At 46.2% G+C, this 23,199-nt stretch overlaps 1 protein-coding gene across 1 annotated transcript; it reads left to right on the forward strand.

Annotated features, from left to right (window-relative positions):
* Positions 1 to 757: 757 nt before the first annotated feature.
* LOC119164306 (dehydrogenase/reductase SDR family member 9) lies at positions 758 to 23,073 on the forward strand. Its single transcript, XM_037416469.2, has 5 exons — positions 758 to 1,188; positions 6,470 to 6,676; positions 8,052 to 8,234; positions 9,168 to 9,300; positions 21,537 to 23,073. Exons 1-5 carry the CDS (start codon positions 984 to 986, stop codon positions 21,865 to 21,867), a joined length of 1,059 nt encoding a protein of 352 aa, XP_037272366.2. The 5' UTR covers positions 758 to 983; the 3' UTR covers positions 21,868 to 23,073.
* Positions 23,074 to 23,199: the final 126 nt, after the last annotated feature.

A 23,199-nucleotide genomic window follows, 5' to 3' on the forward strand; every position in this document is an offset into this window, starting at 1 on the left:
TTGAGTGCACGTTAAAGATTCCCAGGTGGTCGAAATTTCCGGAGCCCTCCACTACGGCGTCTCTCATAATCATATGGTGGTTTTGGGACGTTAAACACCACATATCAATCAATCAATCAATCAATCAATCAATCAATCAATCAATGATTCAATCAATCAATGATTCAATCAATCAATCAACTCCTCAGAGCCCCTGCAAAACAACGAAAAAGAAGCGGTATTGGCGATTACCGTCTGACAATGTTTGTCGCACAGAGCATTAAAGGATGACAGTAGCGAGCCGAGTTCGCGCATGGATGAACAGCTTGAGAGGCGCTGCTCCTGCGGAGACTCGACAGAAAACAAGCTCTTATGTGCAGAATAAGAACAAAACGAATTAGCGGCACTAAAGCAGGCACGCACCTCGGTAGAATAGGCTGGAAGTTTCTGTACCTCGAACTGGAGATGATAGATAAGAATTATGCGCAGGCACGCACGCACGTACACGTACTTAAAATGCATATATTCGCACGCACACTTACAATACAAATGCAAAGACAAACACGAGCACATAAACACACGAGGTAATCCACAAAGCGTGCATTAATCCAGAAGGTAATCCGGAAAACCACGACAAACACGAGCAGAAAGGCCGAAAACAACGGCCCGCTGTCGGCGAGAGATAAAAGTGACGAAAGGCCGGCGGCTGCGGTGGCCTCCGCAAGCTCTGCCTCCTCTCCAAGGAGAAGTTGCGTTCCCTCGCGAACTTCTCTGAAGCCAGTTCCGTAACGGCTGGACGTGTCTAACGCAGCACGTGTTCGAGGAGTGTACGCGCGCCTACGGGCAATCGAGAGCTCGACCGGCGGAGTAAATTTTTCCCCTTCCACAGACTTCGATCAGCTAGCGTGGACGTCCGCAGAAACTGTTCCAAACTGAACGGTACTTCGCTGCGGAGGTTCTTGAAGGTTCCATTCATTCTCAAAGGTTTCATTCACCGAGTCAAGATGAGAACTTCGTGGGTCCTGTTCGCCGTCCTCTTGTTCGCGCTTCACTACGTGTGGTCTCGGCTGCCATTTGTGTCCGTGCTTGCCCAGTGGTTGGGCACTGCGCTGATTTTGCTGTGTGCCGCGCACTGCCTCGCTCGTTTCCTCTGGCGTCAGCTGTTGGTCAAGCTCGTTGACGGCGATGGCAAGGCTGCTCTTATCACCGGTGAGTGAGAAAGGTGCTCTATTTAGAAAAAGTTAATTATTTAAAGCAGGAGGCACTCTACTATGGGCGAGCACAAAACTGCCCCGTGGGCCTCACGGTTGATGAGGTGCATCCTGTTTAGAAAAATGTATTGTCACAAACGTCAATAACACTCAACAGGGCATTTTCTTCTTAGGCATACAATAACGATGATGACAAAACAGACGTCATCTTGTGTGTTTAGAAAAAGTAGTTCACGATTTAGAGTACTTGGTACTCTACAATGGGAGAGCAGAAAGTCATATACCGTGTACTTCACACAAGCTACGTAGCTTCCCAATACATACTGCGAAAGAAGACCTGTGTGTGTGTGTAGAAAAAGTTAAAGATTTAGAGTACGATGTAGTCTATTATGGGATGTAGAAAGCCGTCCCGTGGACCTCACAAGAACACTACTGTTTTGTAACGATGACCTGTGTTTTTAGAAAATATATGTTTAACGATTTCGAGTACTTCGTACTCAACTATGGGAGAGCACTGAGCCGTGCCTTGGTGTGTTTAAAAAAGTTGTTAACGATTTAGAGTTTGAGGTGCTCTACTATGGAAGAGCGTAAAGCCGTCCAGTTTTGTGTTAAGAAAAAAGTGGTTAACGATTTACACTACTAGGTACTCTACTCCCGTTTGTGTGTTTAGAAAAAGTGGGTAACGATTTAGAGTACTTGGTACTCTACTATGGAAGAGCTTAAAGCCGTCTCCAAAAATTTGCTGAAAAACTCTGATTGATACAGGAAGTGAATGCTGATGGGGCGAACATGTGTGCGTTAGATCACGAACCGTGGCCGTCTATTTTGCTCTGGTTAATAGGCTCTTGTTTTGTTCTTGTTAACGCTTTGTTATGTCGTATGCTTTCACGCAGAGGTGCCTGATTATGATTGCTGCTACTGTGCTGTGGCCTTTTATACTATTTAGACTCATGCGCACCATGTGAGCCGAATAGGAGCTTTTGCGCACAGAAGTTCCGCACCTGTGATGTGACCAGATACCACGATTAGGTGAGGCTCGACGAGAACGGCCGCACATTGTGCGATCCTAAGCTGCTTCACTTCAAAATAACAATTCTAACATGCGTACTAGGACAGCCAGGGAATCCACTACCCCTGACCACCGATAGGCACGAAAGAGGCTTGGTTCCGAGAACGTTTTTTTTTTTATTTCACTAGAAGCACGAGTAAGATGATGTAACTGAGTGTACGTATATATGAAGAACCCTGATAACGCTGACAGAGGGCACAATTGCATTGGGTGTTGCTTTTGGGGGAAAATCCATTGTTTTGTACGCAAGACATCTCGGATAAAACAGAGCGCACACTGACGAACAGCATATTGTTCAGATGGATGGTATTCACACAATCGGATATTGTGTGCTCAGATTTGGATGCACGTTTAAGAACCCCAGGTGGTCTACCACGTTTCTCATAATCATATGGTTGTTTTGGGATGTAAAAACTCAAATATCAATGAATCAATCTCAATCGGCTGGGCAACGATGTGAAGCAACATACAGATTTGAAGAAGGACGGTTTATGTGCAAAACAGATCGTTTACATGTTGAAATACACCTCACTATACCATTATTAATGCTTTCCACTGTTCGGGTTTTATTTGACACTTACAGTATCTGCGCGTGGCCATGCTAAAAACAATTTGATGCGTTTAATGTCCCGGAAAAATGTTTCCCTCTTAGGGACATCGTGTGATGAGTAGTTGGGCGGCGTAATATTCTTGAAGAGAGGCGAGTTTTGTCTACTACAACGCATACAGACAACGAAGCAACACAGTGATGCACGAGCCCTTCACCCACGGTTCCTCGTGAATCAATGAATGCAGCGTCATTTGGCAAAGAACGGCGTTGTCGGTCCTTCACAACTGCACCACGTTTGAAAGTACCTCCCATTCTGCCGTCTTGTCACGAAGGGTTTAAGTATTGCTATATAGATGTCACTGTCATCGAATAATAAGTATCTTGTGTGTTGCTGTTAGTGATAGCATTTGCAGAGCTTCTGAACAGTGCTTTTTTGTTGTGATTAAATACTGTGAAGAAGAAAACTGCATTTAACGAACAAAATTGAAAAGATGTCGGCCTGGAAAGCCTCTCTCTGGCATGCTGCTTCTCACGGTGGTAGGCAGACAAAGGGAGTGACAGAGTAAGAGAGAGTTAGGGTCACCGGTGATTATGGTATAGAAAAGTGAGCTGTTATAACCATGTTGCCCTCTGCGGGCCATGCACTACACACAGAAGTTTTTACACGTCAGCACATTCTCTATGAACGAAGTGTCTATCGTACAGAGCAATTAGCTACGAGCGATACAATGTGATTTTAAAGCACGAGACTCTTCTGATGCAGACCTTCTCTCGCGCGATTTCCGAAGCTATTCCTCAAGGAATATGCCGTGCAGTATACGTTGTTAACAAGCTAGGTGGCTCAAAATAAAGACAAATGGAATACAGTGCATGCTGCACGGGATGCGTTGACCTGTGATGGTCGTCGTTTCAAACCGGAACACTGGCTGTAGTAAACGAGTGAAAGTTCACCTAACAACCTTAACGTGCCTAATGATGAAGGTGTGCGAGCATTGCAAGGAATCGTTTATGTAGTGCAGGATCGTAGCAACGGTCACAATTTATTCCAACGACCTCAAACTTAGCAGCAAAAAGCCATGGGAACACGACCGCTGCTGCTGGTAGGAGAATTTACCGTGCTTAGTTCAGTGGCAGGCTGTGGTTTTTTGCAGCCGTATTACAGCCTGCCATCGCGATCACTAGTCATTGCTTACATCGCATCAAAGACATGGCGCTTGTTGGCCACCCATGGCCCTTGCGCCACAAAACTTCACTAATCGTCATCATCGTCATCATCATCATCATCATCATCAGTGGCAGGCTGTGGTGCGGGACCTGAAAGAGAGCTTTAAAGAAAGAAAGAGTGTGAGAGAAGGAATTAAATGCTTATTCTAAAGATTCTATATGCTGGTACATCGGCTTGCATGCTATTGTTTGATTTACTGGTCCCTCGATGAGCCCCGAGTATATTATTTTATCAGGTAATAAATACAAATATTGCCGGCTGTGGCGGCTGCATTTCCGATGGAGGCGGAAATGTTGTAGGCCCATGTACTCAGATTTGGGTGTACGTTAAAGAACCCCAGGTGGTCAAAATTTCCGGAGCCCTCCACTACGGCGTCTCTCATAGTCATATGATGGTTTTGGGACGTTAAACCCCACAAATCAATCAATACAAATATTACTAAAACTATAAATTATTCAGCAATGGAATAAGGCTTGAGCAATAGGCACATCATTTGGTAAGTCACTCCAGTCTTGCACGATGAAGGTCGTAATCAGTTGAAGTGTGAATACCCCGAGGATAAACGACTGGAGAGTAGCTTAATTGCGTTGCGGGCACTGCGACTGGTTGGTGTGGCCACTAAGATGCCCGGCTTTGAACGATAAAATCTCGGGAATAACCGAACAAGATTATCGTAGAGCATAGATTACAAAGTGAAAAAAAAAGCTTAGCTCGTGTTTTAGTCCAGTTACGTGGTTCTGAAAAAAAAACGAGCAAGGGAATCTAGCTGCGCTGTTACGCTCATACGGGGTTATATGTTGATCGCGTAACGCGCACAGGCGTCAAAGAGGCATTACCAAGGTTTTTTGTTGAGAGCTGTGCAAGGTAAACGCACGTACCAAAGCCGCGATCAGATCTACGCTCAATGTTTATACTGGCCAAGGACTCTTCCTAATGGGAAAGGGCTGGCGGACGAGGGCACTGTTCACATCGGGCAAGGAATGACCGTGCGCGAAACGAGGTCGAGGACGCTCACTGCCGTTTCTCGAACGGGCAAAGCGATGCGATCGAAAAGTGCGCCTCACAGAGGGGGGAAAAAAAGATAAATACAGTGCCCATTCGGTGGAAGTCAACGACGATCTAGCCTTGCGCTCTTCATTTAGCTGTGATAACGAAAACTTGTTCGTTCTAGCCTGGCTAATTTCAGCACCTTCTACAATTTTCGGGCTGATCGCGATTGGACGAGAACAGGTGCATCCGTCGCTGACTTTAGACACGTTTTCAAGCAGGTTCGGTGCTTTGTGTCAAAGGACAGAGCATTGTTTCAGAAGCAACACATAATTGAGCGTTTCTCTGACTTGCAAGACGACTGTTATGATAAACCAGCGCCCGAGAATACCCTCGTCACGCTGGCAAGCGTGACAGACACACGTAACCTCACTTGCGTTAATACAAACATCTCTGCTCCGCACTGTTCTTGTTTTTTACACAACTTCAGCGTATCTTTACTTAGAAATCTAGGCCTAAAAATGAGTGTAAAGGTAGTGCGTTCTGAGATATGCATCATTACTCACGTTGCATGACACTGGTAGTTCTTAATGACCGTGTTTTTTTTTTAATTGTAAGGTAACTGAAAAAAAAAATCTGAAACGACATGGTAGATAACGGTTTGGTTACGTCGTCACTCCGGTCAAAAATCAAGTTTTTTTTTTGTTCTCGGTTTTACGTTTTCGCACACTGCTTGCGTGTTTTGTGACACTCAGAGTGCAATGATCAAGACAGTCTAAGACACTCTTCAAAGAGAGTCTTGATTGATATGTGGGGTTTAACGTCCAAAACCACCCTATGATTATAAGAGACGCCATAGTGGAGGGTTCCAGAAATTTCGACCACCTGGGGTTCTTTAACGTGCACCCAAATCTGAGCGCACGGGCCTACAGCATTTCCGCCTCTATCGGAAATGCAGCTGCCGCAGCCGGGATTTGATCGCGCGGCCTGCGGGTCAGCAGCCGAGTACCTTAGCCGCTAGACCACCGCGGTGGGGCTTAAAGAGAGTCTTATACCTGGAGTTAGCACCCACAAAAAAGTTTGATGGCTTTATTATTTCTTTACACTTCATAGTACTACGTGTGCCATGTTGTTCTCCCAGTTGTCTTGACACCTCTGTGCCCCCGCCGTGGTGTTCTAGTGGCTAAGGTACTTGGCTGCTGACCCGCAGGTCGCGGGTTCAGATCCCGGCTGCGGCGGCTGCATTTTCGATGGAGGCGGAAATGTTGTAGGCCCGTGTGCTCAGATTTGGGTGCACGTTAAAGAACCCCAGGTGGTCGAAATTTCCGGAGCCCTCCACTACGGCGTCTCTCATAATCATATGGTGGTTTTGGGACGTTAAACCCCACAAATTCAATCAAATCAAATCATGACACCTCTGTGGAACACGCGGTCCTCTCGCCTCGCAGGTTGCGACACGGGGTTCGGCAACATGCTTGCCCGGAATCTTTCCCAGCAGGGTTTCCTGGTTTTCGCCGGCTGCCTCGACTCCAACAGCGAAGGGGCGATGGTGCTCAAGAAGTGTCGAAACGTCCGAATCCTGCAGCTGGACGTCACCAAGGACAGCCAAGTAGACGAGGCCCTCGAAGCGGTCAAGCGTGACCTTGGATCGAGAGGTAGAGAGCCGATTGCGCGGAAACGATGACAGATGCATTGGATTCGATAACGCATTTTAGCGAACCCCACGCACCTTCTACAATGGCGCTTTAACTTAAGCCACGGGATTGACTCGGCATGTCTGACGTCAATCGCGTAACTGCTGTAACATCAACAGCAACAGTGCCCGTCTCGTCTTCTCAAACTTTTTCCCCAGCGCGGGGTAGCCTACAAGGCTCAGCCCTGCCTTTCCTTTATCTTTACTCTTTCTCTGTTTGAATAATCACACATTGGCAATTATTCGTGATTCTCTCTTATAAGAACGTCACGTTCTTCATTTAGTCTGACTGCTATAACTAAGGTGCTGCTTTCGCCTTTAGTAAAAGAGACACGCCAAACTTATTCTTTCTTCTTTCGGTAAACTCAATCACTTTTCTTCAGTAATTTTGATAGTTATTTGGCGAGTATCATGAAAACGCCATTCTCTTGCATCTCATGTATGACATATATATCTAACAATCAACCGCAACCACTGATTTGATTCACTTTCCCAAAGGACTTTCCATGATTATTCTTATAGCCCGAAACGCTCGACATGATACGCTTGGAAGAGAATCAGGCGTATGATGATGATGAGTGGTTTTTAATGGCACAAGGTCCAATTGATGGCCAAAAAGCGCCGTTTCAATAGAGTAAAAATATGAACAATGATATGATGAGTGGCTGTAAAGGGGCCTTAGAATTCCTCGCGCTAACACGGGTTAAAACATGGAAGTAATAAAATCATGACAGTGGCGTGAGATATGTGTAGTGAAAGTAGCTGGCAAAATGTCATGACAATAAAACCATGATGGAGATGTAGCCACCGCAGCCACGACCACGGTACAGAGGTCGTGCTAAGGATGACCTCGAAATATGAGGTGAAAGCTATGAACATCTTTTAAAAACGTAAAAAGTGTTTGCAGTTTAAAAAGCGGATCCCTACCGATGAGCATCGCAGGGTGTAGTGGGAGCTGCTGTCGGTATAGGGCAATAAAAAATGATTTTTTCTTAGAGGATCTAGCTCATTGCACTGGACGAAAATGTGAAAAACCACTATTTCACAATATGGTGGATTGCCGGTAGATAGAAGATATGAACGTGCAGAGTGTGTATGCCATATTATAAGCCTGACGGCTGATATAAGGAATGACGGCTGATATACTGGAAGAAAAGAAGTAAGAAACAGAAGGGAAATAGACGGCATGGATGTTGACCGACGTACCACACTAAATAGCTACACGGCTTCTTGTTCTCGCCTTCTCATTTACCGTGTGTGCCTATTCTTTTGATGACGTTGACGTTTTGTCACGTTCTAGACATTGACTCGAAGCACTTTCAAATCCATGTGTGCAGTTCTCTGGGCCGTGGTAGCCAACGCTGGCATCCCTAACAGTGGCCTTATTGAATGGATGACCATGGAGAGCATCGTCCGAGTGTTTGATGTGAACGTTTTCGGAGTCGTTCGCGTCGCCAAAAAGTTCCTGCCGCTGTTGAAGAGAAGCAAAGGACGAGTGGTCATCGTCACTAGTGTATACGGTGAGTGCTGACCTCCTCAAAGTTGTCCGCTTGATACGCATCCTAAGGCAGTGCTCCAATGCGAATGGTTGCAATACAGACTGAAAGAGGCATGAGATAAAAACAAAGTAGATAGAAGAGGGTATTAGCTCGTGCAGCTAGCCGTGAAAAGCCGCTAAAGCATGAAGATATCCACTTTATTTTTTTATTTGGCAGTCTAATAAACACGTCGCGTTGAAGCACTTCATAACAGCGTTACGGCAGTCACCCGAAAAAAAAAAGCAACAACATTATCCTGTTACAATGACGAAATTGTGCACTCGGGGTATCATAGGGTAACGTTTCGAGTAGTAGCCTTGTTAGAAAACGTTGCGACCTTGCAAGCTTGCAGCGTGTTGAAGGAGACAAGTCGTCTTGTAGAGACGTCGCCTTCGACAAAACCCCGCATTCACGAGTGCCTCTCTTGAAACTCGTGTTTTCCTGGAATTTAGCCTATTTTTGTAATTACGGTAAGTAATGAGGCCATCTGATTGTAATACCTAGGATACCTATGCCATTATATGCCATAGAAAGACACCGACTAACACTCCCAACGTATGCATGCGCCTAAATACCTCCACAAAGTGGACGCTGGGATGACTGCCTCATGCAGCTCGGTTGGTAAGAGCGTCGGGCACGTCTTGCGAAGGTCGCAGGTTCGGTTCCCGCCAGCGGCAATTTCACTTTTCGTTCACTTTGTTTTCCTCAAAGCTCTGTCACAAATGTTAAAATACACTTCTAATAACCCAAGTAACGTCTTTGATACCTTCCTTGACTTCACTATCAGCTGGCTTTTGTTAGGTTACGTCGAACATAAAACAATCGAGCCATCCATGGCTTCCTCTCCATTCTTTCATTCACTGAGACTTGTGAGAGTGCTATGGGAGTAACCACGACCGATCCTATGTTTTTCAGCATCGTATACGTTCCCACTGGCGACGGCATACTGCATGAGCAAATACGCATCCCTGTCGCTTGTCGATGGTCTGAGAAGAGAGATGTACGGCAAAGGAGTCGACGTCATCGCTATCGAGCCAACTCTGTTCAAGTACGTGAACTTTATAGCGGCATTCCTTGCTTCCTTTGATTGCGTTTTGAAACACTGGAAATATGTCTCATTAGCCTACTCGCAAGGGTTTCATATGTTCCCCGCAGGGGCGCCTGTTAAAGCAGGCGTTTGGTGTGTAGCGACACCACGGACCCGAGCTAACGGGGGAGTTTCTACTCCCTCCCACGCCTAGCCGTGCGTGGCTTTGCCGTGTCCGGGGAAAAGGGGATCCTGGGGGTTGAGCTGACGCTGGGTGATTGGACCTTTAAGGCCCCCCGGCAGAGGCAACACACCCCTTTGGCCCCGGCTTCACGTAGACGGCACCCCTGGGCTGACCCACCCAGGGGAAATCGGCAGTCGCCTTTTCCTATCTCTCTCTCTCTCCCTACATCTTCGTCTTTATCTCTTACTATTTATCTGTCCTGTCTTCTACTCTCTTCCGTTTACTTCCAAACTTCCTGGCGGCTAGGGTTAACCCTGTGCAAATAGCCTACCTAGGTCTAGGCGCATTGGGTTATAGTAGCGTTGTACGGCTGGCGTCTGCAGTTTTCAGCACCTGTAAACTTGTAGCGTCCCCTCGTTGGGCTCCGTGGTGGGTGGCCGCCAACGCTGCTGAACAAAAATAAGAAAGGCATGCATGGAGCATCCCCCCTAATGTCTGATCGTACCGGCTTAAAGCGGGTACGCACCGATGCTATAAATTTTTTCAACCAGCCAAAAGAAACATATCCTCACTTTCATGTTATCCATTGTGAAAAAACTGAAAAGCAAGCCAGGACCGTCTCTCCTTTCCTAGTTTCTAGATGTCTCACCGAAACTCTTGGCACGGGATACAAGGTAACCAAAATGGCTAGTGGAGACCTTCTCCTCGAAATCCGCGACAAAGAACAATTTGAAAAGCTAGACCGTCTCTCAGATTTCGGTGGCATACCAATAACCATAACACCACATAGGTCAATGAACACAACTCGCGGAGTGGTATCTGACATGGACTTAATTGACTTGACTGAGACTGAACTTTTGGAGGGGTGGAAGAGCCAAAATGTCACTAATGTACAGAGAATCATTATCAGAAGAGACAATAAGGAAACACCGACAAAACACTTGATACTCACGTTTGCATCCAGTAAACTACCGGATTCCATTCAAACAGGGTACACGAAAACATCTATCAGGCCGTATATACCAAATCCTCGTCGTTGCTTCCAATGCCAGAAGTATGGCCATGGCTCTAAGACCTGTCGTGGTCGCCAGACTTGTGCACAATGTGGAGTCCTAGGCCACGTGTCCGAGAACTGCAAAGAACCGGCACACTGTGTGAACTGCGAAGGAAACCATGCCGCATATTCACGCTCCTGCACATACTGGAAAAAAGAAAAAGAAATAATTACATTGAAGGTGAAGGAGAACATTACGTTTAAGGAAGCACGGCGAAGAGTCGCTCCATTCTATGGACCTACATACGCTGATGCGGCGCGTCAGGGGGCACCGCCGCACCAGCCCTCGCCACCCCTTCGGCCCGCGCAGAGCGAGCCGTCGGCTGTGGCACCTGCCCCCAAGGCGGCTGTAGCCCAGGCTACACCGCCTACTCTCAAACAGAGACCGGAGACTCCAGAGTCTTCGGGTCTCAAGGCCTCCCCTCACCAGGCGAGGCCCAAAATCCAAACTAACAGCCCGCACGTGCGGGCATCCAGTGCCTCCGAGGAGGCAATGGATACGTCGGCACCCTTGGTGCCGAAAGAGCGGCGTGGCTCCTTGGAGCGCGCCAAGAAAACAAAAAAGCAAATAACAGGGCCTGGTGATGGCCCTGTTAAGTGAACTCAAACTCCCCGTCTAAACAGCCACTTGTTTTTCGTACACACAGCATTATTTTACATTCACCATGAACACTCAAATTATACAATGGAACGTCAGGGGCCTTCTCAGAAACCTTGACGACATCCAAGAACTCCTACACGAACACTCACCAAAAGTGCTGTGTGTACAAGAAACACACCTTAATTCAAAACACACAAATTTTCTTCGCAAATACGTTATTTTTCGAAAGGACCGTGATGATGCCGTGACATCATCCGGAGGTGTTGCCATCATAGTGAATCAAGAAATTGCATGCACACACTTACAACTCCAAACATCCCTTGAGGCAGTGGCTGTTCGAGCGGTTCTTTTTGATAAACTGATCACAATCTGCACGCTATACATTCCTCCTAGTTATCAGCTACAGAAACGTGATTTACACTCTTTAATTGATGAACTTCCGGAACCTTATGTTCTCCTTGGAGACTTTAATGCGCATAGCAGGCTATGGGGAGACTCTCGGTATGACGCGCGAGGTCGACTGATCGAACAGTTCCTTCTCTCGTCGAGCGCGTGTCTCCTAAACCGAAAAGAACCAACCTATTATAATCTCGCCAATAACACCTACTCCTCCATAGACCTGAGCATAGTATCTCCATCTCTTGTGCCTCTACTCCAGTGGAAAGTCGTCAGTAATCCGTACGGAAGTGACCACTTCCCCGTAGTTTTGAGCACGACAGTAACTGAGTGTCCATCACGTGTTCCCAAGTGGCTCATAAACAGAGCCGACTGGGAACAGTTTTATACTATTGCTAGTCTAGGTTGGAATGACATCCGTACTTTGAACATTGATGTTGCGGTGAACTACTTCACAGCGTTTTTGATCGATGCTGCAACAAAATGCATCCCACAAACAAATGGACACCCTGGAAAACGACGTGTGCCATGGTGGAACTCTGAATGCCGAAACGCGCGCAAACAGCAAAACAGAGCTTGGAGGCTGTTTCGGAACTCGCCGACAGCCGAAAATCTTGAAACCTTCAAGAAAATAAAGTCTCAAGGCAGGAGAACGCGTCGGCAGGCCAGAAGAGAAAGCTGGCAGAAGTTTTTATCAGGGGTTAATTCATACACACAGGAGGCTAAAGTCTGGGACATGGTCCATCGGATAGCAGGAAAACAAGTACACACACTTCCACTCGTAAACACTCAGGGTGATACCTTGGAAGATCAGGCAAACTTCCTCGGTGCACACTTCGAACAGGTATCCAGCTCGTCCCACTATACTGACACTTTCCAAAAATACAGAACAAGAATAGAAAAGCAGAAACTTGAACACAAATCCACTAGATACGAGGGATATAACCAAGCTTTCAGTCTTGCTGAGCTCCGAACATCTCTGAACTCCTGCAGTACTTCTGCCCCAGGTTCTGACCGTGTGATGTATGAAATGTTAAAGAACCTACCAAACGAAACCCGAAAAACCTTACTTTGTTTGTACAATGCTATTTGGTCTTCTGGCACTATTCCTACCTCCTGGAAAGAGGCTATTGTTATTCCCATTTTGAAAGAGGGCAGGGACCCTTCTTTAGCTTCGAGTTATAGGCCTATTGCACTTACAAGCTGCTTGTGCAAAGTCTTCGAAAAAATGATAAACTGCCGACTTGTACACTTTCTTGAAACAAACAATTTGCTCGACCCATTTCAGTGCGGGTTTCGAGAGAGTAGATCCACGACAGACCACCTTGTTCGTATCGAGGCACAGATCAGAGACGCCTTCGTCCATAAACAATATTTTCTCTCCGTGTTCCTCGATATCGAAAAGGCTTATGATACAACATGGCGTTTTGGAATTCTAAGAGACCTATCCAACCTTGGCGTGCGCGGAAGAATGTTTCACATAATCAAAAGTTACCTGTCAAACCGGACATTCCGTGTCCGAGTGGGCACGGTTTATTCTCAAACATTTGTCCAGGAAACAGGCGTTCCACAAGGTGGTGTACTTAGCTGCACACTTTTTCTGATAAAAATGAATTCCTTGCGCTTGACCATCCCTCGCAATATGTTTTATTGTACATATGTGGATGACGTCCAGCTTGGCTTTAGGTCTTGCAATCTGGCAATGTGTGAGCGGCAGGTTCAGTTAGGTTTAAACAAGCTCTCAAAATGGGCAGAGGAAAACGGATTCCGACTGAACCCACAAAAAAGCACGTGTGTCCTGTTCTCCAGAAAGAGAGGCATGCACTCAGAACCCGACATTGAACTGAACGGTCAGTGTCTGTCTGTTAATACGGAGCATAAATTCCTAGGATTAATCTTGGACAACAAGTTGACCTTCGTACCGCACATCAAGTATCTAAAAACAAAATGTTTAAAAGCCATGAATGTTTTAAAAGTGTTGTCACGTACTAGGTGGGGTAGTGACAGGCAATGTCTCATGAACCTATACAGAAGCCTCATTCGCACCCGCTTAGATTATGGGGCCGTTGTTTATCAGTCTGCGACTCAAAGTGCTTTGAAGATGCTGGACCCCGTGCACCATTTGGGCATCCGCCTTTCTACGGGTGCTTTTCGCACCAGCCCCGTAGAAAGCCTTTATGTTGAGTCAAATGAGTGGTCGCTTCATCTGCAGAGAACTTACATGTCCTTTGTTTATTACCTTAAGGTGAAAGCAGACAAGAAGCACCCCTCATACTCTACTATTAATGATTTGTCGAGCTCAATTTTGTTTCAAAACAGGCCTTCGATGAGGCAGCCCTTCTCTATTCGCCTGAACAGTCTAGCTGAGGAAACTGGAATCTCACTAGAACACAGTTTAATGGCTCCTGTAGCATATCCGCCACCGTGGCAATGGCAGACTATAGACTGCGATGTGTCTTTCCTAGAAGTTACAAAACATGCACCTGTTGCCCATATCCGAACATACTTTTTGGAACTTCAACACAAATACACATGTCCTGAGTTCTTCACAGATGCCTCCAAGACTAACTCCTCTGTGTCCTACGCTGCTGTAGGCCCATCCTTTTCGGATGCTGGTCCACTACATCCACGCACAACTATCTTCACAGCGGAAGCGTACGCGATACTTGTGGCAGCTAAACACATCAAACAATTACAAATACAAAAAGCAGTAATTTATACAGACTCCCTAAGTGTGGTAACGGCTCTGCACAGTCTTAAAAAACAAAAAAACCCAGTCCTTGTCTCACTTTACTCTACTTTATGCACACTTTACACACTCAAACAACATGTTGTAGTGTGCTGGGTGCCAGGGCACCGTGAGATTCAAGGCAACGTGAGGGCGGATCAGCTCGCTGCATCCGTGCACAAAAGCACTGCCCCTACACCCATATCAATCCCGGCCCTCGATCTTAAACCATCCCTCAAACGAAACCTCAGAGTATACTGGCAGAGCAAGTGGGATACACACACACAAAACAAACTACACGTTATTAAGCCACACCTTGGTCATTGGCCGCCCGTATCGAAATCGCGTTATACAGAGGTGATACTAACGAGACTCAGGATAGGACACACATACACGACACACACACACCTTTTGTCTGGTGGCGATCCACCATTGTGTGACAGATGTGGGGAACCATTGACAGTCCTTCACATTTTAATTGAGTGCAAACAATTGGACACTGTAAGACAACAACACTTTCCATTACCCTACCGACAACATATACCTTTACACCCTGCAATGTTCGTCGGTAGGGAACCGCTTTTTAGTCACAAATCATTGTTAGCGTTTTTTAAAGAAATTCATAGTTTCCATATCATATACCCAGGCATCCCGTAGCATGACCTCTCCAGAGAGGTTTTTGCTGCGGTGGTTACTCAAGAAAGCACTTGCCTCACGGCCCTTGGACGCAAGGGTATAAACGAGTGAGGCACTTGTGCTAATGCCAATCATATCCACCATCGTCTTTTATTATCACCAACTTTTGTCATCTATTCACACCACACACACCTTTCACGCCATGGTCATGATTTTATCACTTGTATGTTTTTACCCGCCTTACCGCGAGGAATTTTATGGCCCTTATACAGCCGCTTATCACAATCATTGTCCATTTTTTTTAGCAAGATGAACTGGCGCTCTTTGGCCGTGAAACGGCCCTTGCGCCATAAAACATCAAACATCATCATCAGGGTTTCATATGTTTATATGCGCGTGGGAAATAATGCTCAACTTTTAGGAAAGTCCGTACAGAGATCTGGTTGAGCAAAATTATTGAGAGCGTATCACCTCAAGGTCGGCGTGTCATGTTCTCATCATGGTCCATCACGACCCCGCAGGGGCGCCTGCGCAAGTAGGCGTTTGGTGTGTAGCGACACCACGGACCCGAGCTAACGGGGGAGTTTCGGCTCCCTCCCACGCCTAGCCGTGCGTGGCTTTGCCGTGTCCGGGGAAAAGGGGATCCTGGGGGTTGAGCTGACGCTGGGTGATTGGACCTTTAAGGCCCCCCGGAAGAGGCAACACACCCCTTTGGCCCCGGCTTCACGTAGACGGCACCCCTGGGCTGACCCACCCAGGGGAAATCGGCAGTCGCCTTTTCCTATCTCTCTCTCCCTACATCTTCGTCTTTATCTCTCACTATTTATCTGTCCTGTCTTCTACTCTCTTCCGTTTACTTCCAAACTTCCTGGCGGCTAGGGTTAACCCTGTGCAAATAGCCTACCTTGGTCTAGGCGCATTGGGTTATAGTGGCGTTGTACGGCTGGCGTCTGCAGGTTTCAGCATCCGCAAACTTGTAGCGTCCCCTCGTTGGGCTCCGTGGTGAGTGGCCGCCAACGCTACTGAACAACATAAAATTAGCATGCACAAAGCTTTCCCTTTACCAAGTGATCGTGCCTCCTCAAAGCGGGTACGCACCGAAGATATCAATTTTTTCATCCGGCCAAGACAAACCTTTCCTCATTTCCACGTTATACACTGCGAAAAAACTAACAAGCAAGCCAGAACAGTATCCCCCTTCGTAGTGGCTAGGTCCTTAACCGAAACTCTCGGTGCCGGGTACAAGGTTACCAAAATGGCCAGTGGAGATCTACTCCTTGAAATACGTGACAAAGACCAATTCGATAAACTGAACACCCTCACAACGTTTGGAGACACACCCATCAGTATTACGCCACACAGGTCCATGAACTCATCTCGCGGGGTCGTATCGGACGCAGATTTGCTTGAGCTGACCGAAGCTGAACTTCTTGCCGCATACTCGCGTTCCTGTTCTTTCTGGAAAAAAAAGAGATCATCACTTTAAAGATAAAAGAAAACATTACATTTAAAGAAGCAAGAAAAAGAGTCTCGCCATTTTATGGCCCCACATATGCTGATGCGGCGCGCCAGGGGGCAGTGTCGCACCAGCCCTCGCCACTCCTTCGGCCTGCGCAGAGCGAGCCATTGGCTGTGGCGCCTGCCCCCAAGGCGGCAGTAGTTGAGTCTACTCCGCCTACTATCGAACAGAGACCAGGGACTCCAGGGTCCTCGGGTCTCAAGGCCTCACCTCGCCAGGCGAGGCCCAATCTTCGAAAAACCAGCTCGCATGAGCGGGCATCCAGTGCCTCCGAGGAGGCAATGGATACGGCGGCACCCCTGGTGCCAAAAGAGCGGCGCGGCTCTCTGGAGCGCGCCAAGAAAACTAAAAAGCTCATAACAGGGCCTGATAATAGCCCTGCTACTTGAGCTCGACCTTTCAGCTTAAACAAGTCACTCCCTTAACGTACACACAGCACTACTTTACTACCAATATGGGAACACAAATTATACATTGGAACGTCAGAGGCCTGCTTAAAAACCTCGACGACGTCCAAGAGCTTTTATACAAACACTCACCTCAAGTGCTGTGTGTACAGGAAACACATCTGAAATCCTCCAATACAAATTTTTTACGTGCTTACGTCATATACCGAAAGGACCGAGATGATGCTGTGGTGTCATCCGGTGGCGTAGCCATTATTATTAACCAAGGAGTAGCGTGTACACATTTACCACTCCAGACATCCCTTGAGGCGGTGGCTGTTCGAGCGGTACTTTTAAACAAACTCGTCACCATCTGCTCTTTGTATGCACCTCCCCACCACCGTCTTGAAAGACGTGAATTTCAGTCTTTAATAGACGAACTGCCTGAACCCTATTTGCTTCTTGGGGACCTAAATGCACATAGTGGACTGTGGGGCGATTCTCGCTCTGATGCACGAGGTCGTCTCATTGAACAATTTCTCTTCTCTTCCGGTGCCTGTTTGTTGAATAGGAAAGAGCCAACATACTATAACGTTGCCAACAAAACTTACTCGTCTATCGACCTCAGCATCGTATCACCTTCACTCCTACCCCTACTCAAATGGAAAATCATAAATAATCTACATGGTAGTGACCATTTTCCTGTAGTGTTGAGTTCACAAACAATATATGAAGGTCCTCTACACGTTCCCAAATGGCTGATAAACAAAGCAGACTGGGAACAGTTCCACAACACTACACGTTTGAGTTGGACAGACATATATAGGTTAAACACAGATGAAGCTGTGCAGTATTTCACAGCTTTTCTAACTGACGCAGCAGCCAAGTGCATACCGCAAACATCTGGAATGCCCGGCAAACGACACGTCCCATGGTGGAACACAGAGTGTCGTAATGCGCGAAAGGAACAGAACAGGGCATGGAGGTTGCTGCGGAACTCGCCGACAGCGGAAAACCTTGAGAGCTTTAAGAAAATAAAATCTCGAGGCAGGAGAACGCGTCGGCAGGCCAGAAGAGAAAGTTGGCACAAGTTTCTATCAGGAATAAATTCGTATACACAAGAGGCCAAAGTCTGGAACATGGTTCGTAGGGTAGCAGGAAGAAAAATACACTCACTCCCACTCGTAAACACTCAGGGTGATACCTTGGAAGATCAGGCAAACTTCCTCGGTGCACACTTTGAACGGGTATCCAGCTCGTCCCACTATACTGACACTTTCCAAAAATAAAGAACAAGAATAGAAAAGCAGAAACTCGAACACAAATCCACCAGATACGAGGCATATAACCAAGCTTTCAGTCTAGCTGAGCTCCGAACATCTCTAAACTCCTGCAGTACTTCTGCCCCAGGTTCTGACCGTGTGATGTATGAAATGTTAAAAAACCTACCAAACGAAACCCGAAAAACCTTACTTTGTTTGTACAATGCTATTTGGTCTTCTGGCACTATTCCTACCTCCTGGAAAGAAGCTATTGTTATTCCCATTTTGAAAGAGGGCAAGGACCCTTCTTTACCCTCGAGTTATAGGCCTATAGCACTTACAAGCTGCTTGTGCAAAGTCTTCGAAAAAATGATAAACTGCCGACTTGTAAATTTTCTTGAAACAAATAATTCGCTCGACCCATTTCAGTGCGGGTTTCGAGAAAGTAGATCCACCACAGACCACCTTGTTCGTATCGAGGCACAGATCAGAGACGCCTTCGTCCATAAACAATATTTTCTCTCTTTGTTCCTCGATATCGAAAAGGCTTATGATACAACATGGCGTTTCGGAATTCTAAGAGACCTGTCCCACCTTGGTGTGCGCGGAAGAATGTTTCATATAATCGAAAGTTACCTGTCAAACCGGACATTCCGTGTCCGTCTGGGCAGTGTGCTCTCCCAAACATTTGTCCAGGAAACAGGCGTGCCACAAGGTGGTGTGCTTAGTTGCACACTTTTTATTATTAAAATGAATTCTTTGCACTTGTACATTCCCCACAATATGTTCTATTGTACATATGTCGACGACGTTCAGCTTGGCTTCAAGTCATGCAACTTGGCCATGTGTGAGCGGCAGGTTCAGCTGGGTTTAAATAAGGCCTCCAAATGGGCAGATGAAAACGGATTTCGTCTTAACCCACAAAAAAGCACGTGTGTCTTGTTCTCTCGAAAGAGAGGCATGCACTCGGAACCTGACATTCGACTGAACGGGCAACGTCTGTCCGTCAAAGCCGAGCATAAATTCTTAGGCTTAATCTTGGACAACAGGTTGACCTTCGTACCCCACATAAAGTATTTAAAAACAAAATGTTTAAAAGCCATGAATGTTATAAAAGTGTTGTCACGTACTACGTGGGGTAGTGACAGGAAATGCCTCATGAACCTGTATAGAAGCCTTATTTGCACCCGCTTAGATTATGGGGCCATTGTTTATCAGTCTGCGACTCAAAGTGCTTTGAAGATGTTGGATCCCGTGCACCATTTGGGCATCCGCCTTTCTACGGGTGCTTTTCGCACCAGCCCCGTAGAAAGCCTTTACGTTGAGTCAAATGAGTGGTCGCTTCATCTGCAAAGAACCTACATGTCCTTTGTATATTTCCTTAAGGTGAAAGCAGACAAGAGGCACCCCTCATACTCTACTATTAATGACTTGTCGAGCTCCATTCTTTTTCAAAACAGGCCTTCAATGAGGCAGCCCTTCTCAGTTCGCCTGAAGGGTCTAGCTGAGGACACTGGAGTGTCACTCGAACACAGTTTAATGGCTCCTGTAGCATACCCGCCACCGTGGCAGTGGCAGACTATAGATTGCGATGTGTCTTTCCTAGAAGTTACTAAACATGCGCCTATTGCCCATATTCGAACATATTTCTTGGAACTTCAACACAAATATACACGTCCTGAGTTTTTTACAGATGCCTCTAAGTCTAGCTCCTCTGTGTCCTACGCTGCTGTTGGCCCTTCCTTTTCGGATGCTGGCCCTTACATCCAGGCACAAGTATCTTCACAGCGGAAGCTTACGCGATACTCGTGGCAGCTAAACACATCAAACAATCACAAATACAAAAAGCAGTAATTTATACAGACTCCCTCAGTGTGGTAACGGCTCTGCACAGTCTTAAAAAACAAAAAAACCCTGTCCTCGTTTCACTTTACTCCATTTTATGCACACTCTACACACTCAACCGACATGTTGTTGTGTGCTGGGTGCCAGGGCACCGTGAGATTCAAGGCAACATGATGGCGGATCAGCTTGCTGCATCCGCCCACGAAAGCACCGCCATTACACCTTTATCAATCCCGGCCCTTGATCTTAAGCCGTCTCTCAAACGAAATCTCAGGGACTACTGGCAGAGCAAGTGGGATACACACACACAAAACAAACTACACATTGTTAAGCCACACCTTGGTCATTGGCTGCCCGTATCGAAATCGCGTCATACAGAGGTAATACTTACAAGACTCAGGATAGGACACACATACACGACACACACACATCTTTTGTCCGGTGGGGATCCACCATTGTGTGACAGATGTGGTGAAGGATTAACAGTCCTTCACATTTTAATTCAGTGCAAACAATTGGACACTCTCAGAAAACAACACTTTCCATTACCCTACCGACAACATATACCTTTACACCCTGCAATGTTCGTCGGTAGGGAACCGCTTTTTAGTCATAAGTCATTATTCGCGTTTTTAAGAGAAATTCATAGTTTTCATATCATACCCCGGCATTCCGTAGCACGACCTCTCCTGAGAAGTTTTTGCTGCGGTGGCTACATAAGAAAGCACTTGCCTCACGGCCCTTGGACGCAAGGGTATGAACGAGTGAAGCACTTGTGCTAATGCCATACATATCCACCATCGTCTTTTATTATCACCAACTTTCATCACCTATTCACACCACACACACCTTTCACGGCATGGTCATGATTTTATTACTTGTATGGTTTTACCCGCCTTACTGCGAGGAATTTTATGGCCCTTATACAGCCGCTAATCACAATCATTGTCCACATTCCTTGTCCCATGAACTGGCGCTCTTTGGCCATCAAATGGCCCTTGCGCCAAAAAACACCATATATCATCATCATGGTCCATCACGAACGGGTTTGTGTTCTGAAATTTCGGTAAATACAACCATTCGTCATTGGTCCGTACTATGCACATTATGAGTTAAAGGTTTGTCGTTACCACCTAAAACATAATCTTTTGCTCAGCAGCGGGGCCAGAATCTCCGACAAAATTTACCAAGGCGTTCAAGTTTCTTTTGAGAAACTTGAGGCACAATCGAGCATCATGAAGTTACACGGAATGCGAAATAATGTCATTTAGTTTATTTCTTTGCTTTTGAGAATAGTGTAAAATTGGTTAGCCCGCATTTCATATTAGCTCATGAATGATACTGCGTTGCTAGGTCTTGGACAACTGAGGTTGACTGACACATTATTGGTCTGTTAGTGACATCGTTCGAGATAGTTCCTTAACTGAAGCGGCCTTTTTATCTCAAGATGAGAAAAAGTATTTGTAGGACAGTGATAAGAAAGATGCAAATAAAAGCATGGGACCCGCAGTAACCAATTTGACTACTGAACTCGGCAAAGTCCTTAGTGCTACTGCCTTGTTTTTTGTTATCGCTCACTGCCCCACTAATTCTACTCTCCTCTCGATCTTTCACATGACACCGACATTGCTTTGCATGTCGCATAGGACTGCCATCAACGACAACGTCGGTTCCCTCCAGGCCATCCAGCGAGACTTGAAAAAGCAGGCGCCCGAAGTCTTAGCCGACTACACTGAGGCTGAAGTGATGAACTGGCTGAAGTCAGCGTCGACCTACTACTCGTACTCCATGCGTGAGAACCCGCAGGAGGTCGTGGATCAGATGATCTCGGCCGTCAGAGAGACGGACCCGAAGACCTGCTACCCGGCCACTGGTCCCCTCGAGTACGCGTCACTGTGCCTTCTTAGGATATTACCCGATGAAGCGGTAGATTACCTAATCCTCGGTATTCGTAAACTCATCATCTTGCTTTGTTGAGCCTAAATTTTGTTTTCCCATACGTGATGACCCGGCTGCGGTGCCCACAGTTGTTATGGTAATCGGTACGGTATACAGTCCTGTGCAAGAGAACGTGCGTGGCTGTGGACTTAAAGACGAAAGCTTTAGAAGTGCCTCATCAAACTTGAAAATTGAGCGGCGTCCACGTCGGCGACGTAAAAAGCAGTGATAAGACATCATCGTTGGACGATGTCGCCATATCAGGTCGTCAAGAAGTATCCGGTTGCCAAAATTTGTTACGTCATCGTGACTTCATACAACGTGACGTCACATGGTGATGCGATCGCATTACATAACTGCTTGGTCAAAAGTGGGTACAGTGCCGAAGGTAGTGCATAACAAATTGAGGCGTAGAAAGCTTAGTAATTCGTGCTACCTTGCAGGCAGCGAAAATATTCTGGTAAGTGCAGAAAGCTTTAGGATGGTTGCGCGGGAAGTTCAATACCTTAACTTGGATTTGAAAAGACAAAAAAAAACAAGAAATCAAGAAGGCCTTCACCATTGCGTGGAGTGACGCAGATGCACAAAAGACACTGTGAGGATTCTTTTACGACTACAACAGATGTGGTGCTCCACGTCACTACGACACTCTACGATACACTGCAGTGCAGAAGGTCTCGTGTGAGTTTTCCGGCCACTGAGCCGCACATGGTAGTTATTAAAGTGATAACGCTTATGTACCCAGAGAAGTACACTGGTACGGAGCACTTTTATTTACACATTGTAACGAGGGATCGCGCGCAATTCGCCAGTATGTATGCAACTTCCTTCTTTTAATTTTAAACGAATACTCCAATTTCTACGCCATCTTATTTGACCGACACAATATATTGCCAGAAACTACTATTTTAGATCGAATATGCTCATTTCACTCTTCGTGAATGTTGGACAATTTTCGTTACTGCTGAATGTCATTTATTTATTATTACACTCTTGTGCAAGTGTTTGTATGTTATTCTGTTTTATTTTATTGTTTGAAGTCAAGAGTCACATGCGTGCTTTCTATTTTCGCATTTCCGCCTTTCTCTGCGTGAAATTTTGTTATCTTCCTGGTGAAGGGGCTAGTCAGCTGTTATGTGGAGTTTTTTTTTTTCGCTTCACAGAAAACAACGTATATATCGTAATAATATGTACCGGTCAAGTGGTTGAATAAATTATTATATAACAACACTTTGAATAATAAAATAGCTGCGAGTGTTATGCGATTCTGTATAAAAGGTGTCTCCTTAACACACTTATTGTTTTACTCACCTCAAGTGTACGCAAGTGTCATACACTGTGCTAAACAGGCAGCATACAGGCATGAAAATT

Source organism: Rhipicephalus microplus, chromosome 8 (genome assembly GCF_043290135.1).
Source record: "Rhipicephalus microplus isolate Deutch F79 chromosome 8, USDA_Rmic, whole genome shotgun sequence".
Lineage (NCBI taxonomy): Eukaryota > Metazoa > Arthropoda > Arachnida > Ixodida > Ixodidae > Rhipicephalus > Rhipicephalus microplus.

What these genes read in the sequence shown, in the direction of transcription:
- LOC119164306 (XM_037416469.2), top strand. Translation starts at nt 984, where the DNA reads ATGAGAACTTCGTGGGTCCTGTTCGCCGTCCTCTTGTTCGCGCTTCAC. An exon ending in CATCGTCACTAGTGTATACG is followed by an intron (nt 8,235 to 9,167) that starts GTGAGTGCTGAC and finishes TATGTTTTTCAG; the next exon opens with CATCGTATACGTTCCCACTG. An exon ending in ATCGAGCCAACTCTGTTCAA is followed by an intron (nt 9,301 to 21,536) that starts GTACGTGAACTT and finishes CATGTCGCATAG; the next exon opens with GACTGCCATCAACGACAACG.